The sequence below is a fragment of the Papaver somniferum genome, chromosome 9 (assembly GCF_003573695.1).
Source record: "Papaver somniferum cultivar HN1 chromosome 9, ASM357369v1, whole genome shotgun sequence".
In the NCBI taxonomy this organism is placed as follows: Eukaryota; Viridiplantae; Streptophyta; class Magnoliopsida; order Ranunculales; family Papaveraceae; genus Papaver; species Papaver somniferum.
Window position 1 is genome coordinate 75,851,844 of NC_039366.1, and position 10,095 is coordinate 75,861,938.

At 37.1% G+C, this 10,095-nt stretch overlaps 1 protein-coding gene across 1 annotated transcript; it reads right to left on the reverse strand.

Moving 5' to 3' along the window:
* Positions 1 to 4,284: 4,284 nt before the first annotated feature.
* Positions 4,285 to 8,653, reverse strand: LOC113313267 (CDK5RAP3-like protein). Its single transcript, XM_026562014.1, has 10 exons — positions 8,542 to 8,653; positions 8,279 to 8,413; positions 7,290 to 7,384; positions 7,032 to 7,126; positions 6,787 to 6,922; positions 6,534 to 6,683; positions 5,804 to 6,370; positions 5,261 to 5,469; positions 4,941 to 5,073; positions 4,285 to 4,615 (listed from the first exon to the last, which is right to left on the reverse strand). The coding sequence occupies exons 1-10, from the start codon at positions 8,600 to 8,602 to the stop codon at positions 4,484 to 4,486; spliced, it is 1,713 nt and encodes a 570-aa protein (XP_026417799.1). The 5' UTR covers positions 8,603 to 8,653; the 3' UTR covers positions 4,285 to 4,483.
* Positions 8,654 to 10,095: the final 1,442 nt, after the last annotated feature.

A 10,095-nucleotide genomic window follows, 5' to 3' on the forward strand; every position in this document is an offset into this window, starting at 1 on the left:
TGTATTAAACCTCTACAGACACTAGCCTACTCCAAATTAACTTCGGTCTGGACTGTTGTTGAAACCCAATCAATCTCACATTGATCCAAGGTACAGTTATGCTCCTACGTCTCTGATCCCAACAGGATACTACGTACTTGATTCCCTTAGCTGATCTCACCCACAACTAAGAGTTGCTACGACCCAAAATCGAAGACTTTAATAAACAAATCTGTATCACACATAAAAGTCTACGGTAATAGATAAATTCGTCTCCCACGAATATACCTACGAGTTTTGTTCCGTCTTTTGATAAATCAAGGTGAACGGGAACCAATTGATAAACCAGACTTATATTCCCGAAGAACAACCTAGTATTATCAATCACCTCACAATAATCCTAATCGACGCAGCGAAAAAAGATATTGTGGAATCACAAACGATGAGACGAAGTGTTTGTGATTTCTTTTATATCTTGCCTATCGGAGATATCAATCTCAAGCCAATTATTACAACTGTACTCGTACGATAGAAACACTAAGATCAGATCGCACAACTACGAGAAAGTAGTATCGGTCTGGCTTCACAACCCCAATGAAGTCTTTAAGTCGTTAACCTGGTTTAGAAGAAGAAACCAAAGGTTAAAGAAGAATCGACTCTAGCTTAGCCCAACTAGTATCACACAGAAGGTGTGGGGATTAGGTTTCCCAGTTGCTAGAGTTCTCCCTTATATAGTCTTTCAAATCAGGGATTGCAATCAATGTTAGCTTGGTAACAAAGCATTCAATATTCACCATTAGATGAAAACCTGATTTAGATTCAAGCTAATATCTTTCAACCGTTAGATCGAAAACTAGCTTGTTACACGCAAATGAAATGCACGTTTCTAGGCTTGTGTAACCGTACCCAAACTTGTACATTTGTTGGTTCAACAATAGTCAACCAAATGGTTAGCCATATAATCACTTTCATATCAACCATATTCTTCTTCACCATAACTAGTTCAAATGACTCAAATGAACTAGTTAGAGAGTTGATCAATTGCAAGGAAATCTTATGTAACTACACAAGACACAATCGGAGCAAAAACGATTTGATTCACTCGAATCGGTTCATGAACTACATACCCACGGTTTGCATTTGCATTCCTTAGTTTATATAAGAATGAGTTCACAAACATCGTTTTTAGATATAACCTACTCAAGTTCGCGGACTGGGTTCGCGGACTTAAGTTCCCGGACGGAGTTCACAACTCCAGCAGAAATTCTCGAGTCGAGAACTTCCGCCAGTTCGCGGACTTGGCTCACGCCACCATGCCGGTTCTCTTGATCAACAAAGTTCGCAAATTTCGGTTCAAGGAATAAGGACTTATACATATATGTGTTTCCACAACAATGCTTATATCCTCCAATGGTTATATAATCTAAACTCTCATTTCAATCATTGGAACATTCTTAGAGGACGTTGATATTCTATAGTTGTTATTCACAAACTATTTTTCGTCAAAGTAAGCAATTTCCAAAGTGATTGAAACTTGTCATGACTTTCGTCACTAAGTAAAGATGAACTTGGTTAAAGCGAAAGCTTACCAACTAGAGATGTCAAACGGGCAAGCTAGGGTCAACCCGGCCCTAGCTTGCCAACCCGTACTAGGGTTAGGGTCAACCCTAGCCCTAGTACTATTTACAAACAAGCTCAAAACCCCAACCCTAGCCCTAGACGGGTCAACCCTGACGGGTTGGCGGGTTGGCTTGTTAATGTTATCAATTTAAAAATTAAATTTAAAATTTAGGATTGTTTAGGATTATTCATTTAGTAAAGGTCGAACCTAGGTCAATTTGGTGTTTAACTAGAAGCCCCACCACTGAGTTGTAAAGTGGACGTTTTTATTGCCACTTAATCAACGATATAGCCGGTTACGACGCTTTAGTTTTCTTACGCAGAGAACCCTAACATCAACTAAGCATTTTAATTTATTTTTTTATCATTTTATAAGTTTAAATTAATGTGAGTGAGACTAACTCACTGTTTAAATTATGCTAGTCCTTTTATCAATTTAGGACATCCCGAATAAATATGTGATTGATGAATCTAAGTTGTAATTTAATTTATTGATTGATTATTTAAAATCTAAAAATTGTTATATTTGTTTGGGTAGATCCAAAATTAGATTTATTTATTGATTTAAAATTAACTAATTCTAATATATGTTTGCAAATCATGGATTTTAAAGAGTTGGTGGGATTGAGGGATATATTTATCAATTTTGACGGGTTGACGGGTAACCCGCGGATTGGCCCTAGCCCGACTTGTTTTCTAGTAGGGTTGTATATGCCAACCCTAACCCGGCCCGTTTAGACAACAAGTCAATCCAGGCCGGGTTGAAACAAGTCGGGTTAGGGTCAACCCGCAAGCCGGGTTATAAATTGACAGCTCTATTACCAACACATATTTCGAGAAATAGATAGGCAAGATAAACTTGGCTCGAAATAGCAAATGTGTATAATCTAAGTCTATATGGCAAAACGACTTTTGTCTCAAGATAGGAGATAAATAGACTTTTGAGTGATAGATAAGTTCAAGTCTCCACATACCTTTTAGTCGATGAAGATCCACCGGTTCCTTGAGTAGTCCTTCGTCTTGTATGATGATTGTCGTGGATTTCGTGATCTCAACTACACTTTCTATCCTAGTCGGAGACCTTAGTTATAATAGACTAGAAATCAAGACTTATAGTTTTGATCACTAACATTGACAAACATGCTTGAGATAGCAACACATGCGAGTTCGACCGAGAAATGCTCTAACAGTTCTTACCTCCATTACGACCCAAAATCCATTTAAGCTATCTATCTTCTTACTTGAGCAATCATTGAGACACGTGTATAGCTCAGCTAAATTGCAGAACCCCAATCATAATTTGGTGCTTTAGTCAAATCTTATAAAGATTCCAGAAAACCAATTAATGACACTGAGTTATTATTGAGGGAAAAAAACTTGACCTAACATCCATAATACAAAAATACGTTCAAGCTCCGGATAATCTTCATCTCTGTTTATCCCCCTGGCATGGTAACGGGTCAAAAAAGCCTTCAACCCAGACACTCTTAATCCAAATGAGTGTAACTGTCTGGAATCTGGTTTTCCTTCAGTATCATTTGCGTACAAGGGGAGTAATTGTTTCCATCTTACTTGTGATATCCACTTTAATTGGTTAAATTGTACTGCGTCACCCTCACTTTTAATTCCACTCAACATATACAAATCTAACGGTGTGAACCCTAAAAACAACATGGTCATAAAATTAAAGTTTGTATGTGGTACTAAAATTTGTATAAAACTAAAAAATTGAATCTCTAAAAATTGAAATTTGTTTCTGAACTAAAAATTAAACTATTGAATGGAAAAATAAAACTTACCACACTCGAAATCCTTGAAAAAAAAAACGTATTTGAAGTGTTCCACCAACGTTCACAAAGAACTCGCACAATTTGAGTCCGGTGGTTTTTACCCTTCATGAAATATAAACGCTGCCACTTCTCAAGGATTCTTGAACAGGTTGGGGGAGTAACTCAAAAACTTTGGTCAGCTCAGACCACCCACATCTTACTTTGGGTAAAAGAACTCGCTCGGGATGGTTACATAAATGCGTAAATGTTACACCAGCTCCAACCAATTGCCTAACATTAGCAAACTCTTGCTCTTTATCCTGAACCCACACAATATCACTATCTGCAACAGATTTTTCTGTTTCTTTTTCTTTGTCTATTTGTTTTGGTACTACTCATTTTTAAGAAATCGCTGTGGTCTGCTCTCTAAGGGAGAAAGAAGAAAAACAAAATTGTGAATGAAAAATTGGATGGAATGGTGATATTTATAGTCGGTGGAGCACCGACCGTGAACGGTGGAAACTATACCGCTAACGGTGCAAATAACACCGAGCGGTCGAGACTCGATCGTTTAACTTATTTCTCATAGTGGCTCGGCCAGTTTGCCAGGCCAGCTGTCATGGCAAATAGAGGGTTTAGCCATCCCACAGGAACCGGCCTAAGTCGGTTGTTTTTTCCGCACTTGGCTTATGTGCCTATTAATCTATTCTCTTTGACGATAGGAAAAAAAAATCCCTCAAAGCAAAGTAGTATGACTCAGGATCAGGGACCGATCCCCTCTGATCCTTGTCGAGTAACTTGGAAATAATCGGCAAGTCTTTTGCTTGAGCTATATTTCATTTGGAATGTTAACATGACTGATATACCAACCATGTTTAGTTTCCTTCGTTAGTTCTCCTCCCTAATTTCTTGACAATTAACATAACTGATAAAAATTATATTTGCAATGAAAATGGAAATCAAGAGGACCAGAGCATCAAACACACTAGCATCAATAAGACACCATGAAGATTGGTGAAGTTATACGATTCGCTCAAGAATTTTACTCTGATGACTAGATAAACTACTTCAGATCTATCATATTAGTTCCAGTGGGTGAAGTTTCAACACTACTTTTAAGGAGTAACACTACTAGTCAACATGGTATTAATCTCTCCAATTATGTGGACAGGCCTTCCCTCAAACATAGATGAGAGTGAAGATTCACAGAGCTTCTTCAGCTCCCTTGTTTTAGCCAGTGACGCTTCCTGCAAATGAAAATAGTGTTTTTAAGTGTTATGTTGTTTTCAAGGATAAACTAGTTGGTAAAATCACATATAATTCGCGAGAACTATGTTTGAAGCCTAAATACAACATTAAGGAAACAACCAATATTCTGATCAAGAAATGTTCACTACTGTAAGAGAGAATTTTATTGCGTAGTAGATGCAATGCATGGTTGTAGTTCAGGTGTTTCACATTCAGGATGCCCATTACTCTACATTGCTTACTATTGATATACATGTTTTTCATGCAATTCCATGCGCGGCGAGAACTATTTGGAGATTTAAAAAAAAATGCAAGTAAACTTACTTGTTTTGGCCATGAGGAAGATAAGGTATTTTGAAACTCCATGCGTCTTCCCACCAAATCTTTCAAACTCTCTTTCAGCTTAACTTCATGGTGCTTCTTTTCCTCTATGGTGGTAACTAATCTGTCTAGGAATCTGAAAATTCCATATTATAAAATACTGTCAAATAAATTATTGAAATATAAGTGAACAATTTGAGAAGAAAATTTATAGAACAAAACAACGAAGTTCCTACGAAAGAATCTGTAAGTAATCCATTTTTGGCATTATATGCATCTACTTCGCACATATTCTGGACTGACGATTTTTTATTAGTTTTTACCTTTTAGAGTTGAGAATCATTATCAAGTCTCTAGTTTTCCGGCCCGTAAGTATACCAATGGCGGAGGATGTATCAGACAGCATCGTTTGAACGGCATCGGCAGTGTACTGTTGCAATACAAAGGGAGCAACTGCCTGAACTTGATGTTGCAGAGATGAAGTTTCTTCACTTCGTAACTCCAGCATGCGCTGATTTAAAAATGCTTTGATCTGTCAATACAATGCAAAACTAGATTAACGCCTTTACCAAAAAAGACTAGGTGATAGGAAAGGTATCTTGTAAGAATGTGATGAGGCATTCCCATTTACGAACAGCTTCAACACAGATAAATTATTGAATTGCCCCAACATGCAGCATGACTACAGACAGTTAAGCACGGTATTTACTGGACCATACATTCACATTAATAGCTTATCTTCTTTTATCAGGGATGTTGTATACATAATTAGGGTCTATAACTACCTCCTTCTGTCGTTTTCTCAGAAATGCACATGTAACACAGTTTATTATCACCAAATTTATCTAGTGGAGCCAAAGCAATACCTCAAACAGATCATCAAGAATCTTATTCCTATACTCCGTATCCAGAAGCTGGCTTCTCTCTTGGTTAATGTCCGTGGACTTGACAGATCCACTTGCAAGACCTGACTGAGTTTCCATGTCGACGTTCACTACAACTGCTTCTTCATGCATATCAAGTTGAGGATTTTCAACACTAATATCCCAAGATATATCTGGCAAAGAAGAATCTGGAGCATGGCTATCCTCTGGTTTATATGATAGACATTGTTCAAGTCCCATGGAGTTATCGTCAACAGAATCTTGCAATGCCTCACTGGCATTTACTATTTCATAAGGTCCCAATCCATTTGCCGCTTCTTCAGTTTCTTCTGTAGTTCCTATGTCCCAATCAATCTGAGAGCTGTCAACAGAGATATCCCAATCAATATTATCATTTGGATTATCAGCATCAGACACCAAGTCCCCATCTATGCCACAAGATCCAATAACTTTGGATGATTCTACTACAGAACCATGGTCCTCAACACTGAGAGATGGAGGATTCTCAACAAGATCCCTCAAATTTGGCAGCACGACCCCTGAAGTTTTCTGCAACAAATACGCATGTATAAACATTCCCTTTCGACAGTTTTACGGTCTTAAATGCACAAAAGCTAGCAATAAAATTATGAGCATTCCCAGGGTTCACTACTATTCGCACATACTGATTCAATATGCAACAATTGGCTATAACCACATCAATGCAGTTTACCTCAGTCTCTGTGTGGGCATCTCTTACAAAGTTTGAATAATAATCCATGGCTTGCAACACAGAGTCGCCATTTATAACTTCCAAGAACTTGCTGAATGTGTTTGGAAGTGATTTTGCAGTTTCAACAAGTTCCAGTTTCACGTTTTTCCCCTGCGTAAAGACATAACTATAGTTTTTGAGGCTTCCAACTGATTCCATAGAAAGTCAACAATCATAACTGGGATTAACTTATATTCATAGTCAAAATAAGAACCTGCAATCCGAGCTCCTGACAAGCTTCTACGAATTTTGCTGCAGATAAAGCTGTGGATCGTTTAATATCAGCTTCTTTGCGATCTAACTCTGCTAGTTGTTGCTGGATTTTCTGGACCTGTTTTTTCTGATACGGACTTCATATTTTGGGATTGAATGTTAAGAACATCAGAGACATACCCAGCAGTTATACAACATATCATGTTCAGTAAACATAGGAGCAAATGAGTGAAAAGATTGCCTCACATTTCATAGCTGACGTTTTGAACCATTATTTGTGCAGCCTCCCCAAGGTAAATATGGTCTTTCTCAAAAGCTCGGACAATGGCCTCCCATTCACCCTGTTGGAAGATGATTAACAATATGACAAAAAAATATTCAATGAAATGCTCAGAATAACTCAGATACATAAAGAAGCATGCAAAAGATAAAGAGAAGATAGACAATGAGAGTGAATACGATTGTTTATTTAAATGAAGCTGTCATGGTATAAGTAGGTCTTACAGCAGAACCTGATAGCCGCCCAAAAATATTCCGGCTTTCTGGCGTTGATTTCAGAAGAATGTCATATATTTGTTTTGCTTCTGTGTACCCAATTGCTGAAAAACATGCACATGCTCAGACAACAAATGGACACATCAAAATCGTCCAGCAGAATAAGTATCACTATCAATGTAATTGGTGAAGAGCTACCCGCAAGAAAAAAAAAATATAAAGGATGAAAGTGCCTTTAGAAAGAGTCAACAACTGATAAAACTGTATAAACTATTCTACTTCAGGCTTACTAGGGCTATCTTGAGACTGTAAAACAGTAACTGAACACTTTTCGACTTATTTTTACATGCAAATGTCGATGCATCTTGTAAGTTTGCTTCACATTCTAATATTCTATCAATCCAATTAGTTGCATCGCCAATAAGGACGTTTTTGTTTTGTCAGTCCATAAGATTAACCATATAAGAAACAATCGCGCTACTGTTTGTATGTTTGTGAGCATGTCCGCACAATTTTTTCACCACCATATAATTCATCTTATAGTGAAATCTCACATACTAATAAGAAAAATACTTGAGATATCAGAATCATCTATCATGACCTTCAATGTTAATATCCACCAAAGTCTGATCAACTAATACTATGTTGTCATAGAAGAATAACATTATGGACTCCACACTTAAACATGAGCAAAATTAGTTTTCCTATTTGCTATGAAAACCAGATATACATTTTGTTCTCGTATTGAAAAAGATAACTCATATAAAGTGAGTCCTGTTTTGCATATCTCAACACCCATATTTACTGAAAATTTTCCTAATGACGCTTAATCTGTTTAGCTCAAATTCGACAATTCCCCCACATAATTTGTGTTCAATTTACTTATTCAATAATTTTACTTTTAAACAATTCAATTTCATAAACTAGGAACTGCATGCAAATACTGCTGCCCAAAGGAGTTCAATAAAAAGAATAATGAAATGCAATGAGTTGACTACCTTCAGGATCTAGGGTTTGGAAATAAGGATCAACATCCTTGGGCAACAACGAGAAAGCAGAAGAAATCTTAGCTCTGATTGCCGTCAAACGTTTCCTCCAATCTCCGGGAATTTTCTTCCGATCGGCCAGCCATTCTTTCAATCCAAATAGAATTAAGTAACAGAAAATCAGATCAAAACTAAAAAGAAAAAAGAAATGAAACAGTGAACATTGAATTCAGTAAGAATGAAACTAGGGTTTTAGAAGTATCTTAAAATCTTACCTCCGAGACGAGAAAAAGCTATGTCAATTGGAAGGTTACGGATATCTGTCTGATCCTGCATCTTTGTTTTCCTTTCGCTCTTTCACACTCGAAACTCTGAGGGATGATATGAATACGTATCGGGTATGTAACAGTTGTTTCGTTTCAGCGTTATTCGAACTTCTAACGTACCACACGTGTGCAAATGCTATTGCCGAGTCGGTGTTCACGACAAGTGTAAGAAGTTTTACGCTTTTTTCCTTTTGTTTTCCATTTTTCTCTTTTGAAGTAAGAAGTGTTACAACTGTATACCAGGATTTACAAAGGTGATACCAGTTCTACTAAGTGCTGATACCGTTTCATATAGAATAAAAAAATCTCACCGATCCTGGTCGTTGAATCGATGAAATGGTATCCGCACTTAGTAAGACTGGTATTCCCCTTTATAAATCGTGTTGTATACCATAGCAAGTCTAGTGAGTCCTCAATTTCATGATTGCTAAAGCGGGTTATTCGGATCAGCAGGGGTACCGTTTGTGTGTGGGTAAGAGATTTCGTCACCACGTGGATGAATCCGAGGACTCGATTATTCGTGGTATGCATTAACGAAGTATTCAGAGTCATTTTTTCCATTTTCGAGATATCTACTCAGTTGACGACATTATAACACGAGTAAAGCTTTGATAAAAGATAGACGGTTGGGATCAAGTGCGTAGTTGAGCGTTTAATGGGCGAGCAGAAGAGTCAAATCGATCATCAGAAGGATCGATTGTAGTACAATTGGCGAGACATGAATAGGCGAAGTTAGAAGCAAAGTAATCCACCAAGATGAGGAAGTGCGAAGAGATAACGAGAGAAAAGGATGATGATAAAGGTAACCCATTTTGCAAGTAAATTGTGATGGGTTGAACGGCGAAGTCGATAATTTGATGAGTTGTCATCTACCATCCTCTCTGCGTGTATAATAGAAAAGAGAAAAAGAGAAGAGAAGTTTGAGTTTTTTAGAGTTACAAGTATATAGATTAGAAAGGATCATTGAGTCTTTGTGAGGTCATACTTATATTTGTATTTAATCCTCAATCATAAATAAAATGTATTATTTAGTTTATTTGTTGATCCTTCAATCTTAGTTTGATATGTTGATGTTTGACCATTAAAGATATTATGATTGTTTTTTGGGTGTAGTTGTAGGATTTGCTGCAACTACAATTTGAGTGGTTCAAGACTGTTAAAGTGGGTTACCGGGATTAGCAGGGATACCATTTGAGTGATCCGAGGTCAGTGTCGGCTTTAATTTTTTTTGTCTCATATGAAACAGTATCCCCTGCTAATCCCGGTAACCCTTTAGCAATCATGCAAAATTTGTTGAATTGAATTTGGTTTTGTTTTGGTTTTTTTTGCTCGATAACGAAGAAATTGTATATACGAAAAGTTCACAGAGTTACAACCTAAGACTCAAAGGACAGAGGGATACCAAGACGCAGAATTAAACAAAAAGATTCTCCAAACGATTCAAAACATAAGGCAACTAAAATTCATGGTGGACCAAAAAATACATGTTGCCAATTTACAATA

What these genes read in the sequence shown, in the direction of transcription:
- LOC113313267 (XM_026562014.1), bottom strand. Translation starts at nt 8,602, where the DNA reads ATGCAGGATCAGACAGATATCCGTAACCTTCCAATTGACATAGCTTTT. An exon ending in GTCAGGAGCTCGGATTGCAG is followed by an intron (nt 6,684 to 6,786) that starts GTTCTTATTTTG and finishes GTCTTTACGCAG; the next exon opens with GGGAAAAACGTGAAACTGGA. An exon ending in ATGATTCTCAACTCTAAAAG is followed by an intron (nt 5,074 to 5,260) that starts GTAAAAACTAAT and finishes TGGAATTTTCAG; the next exon opens with ATTCCTAGACAGATTAGTTA.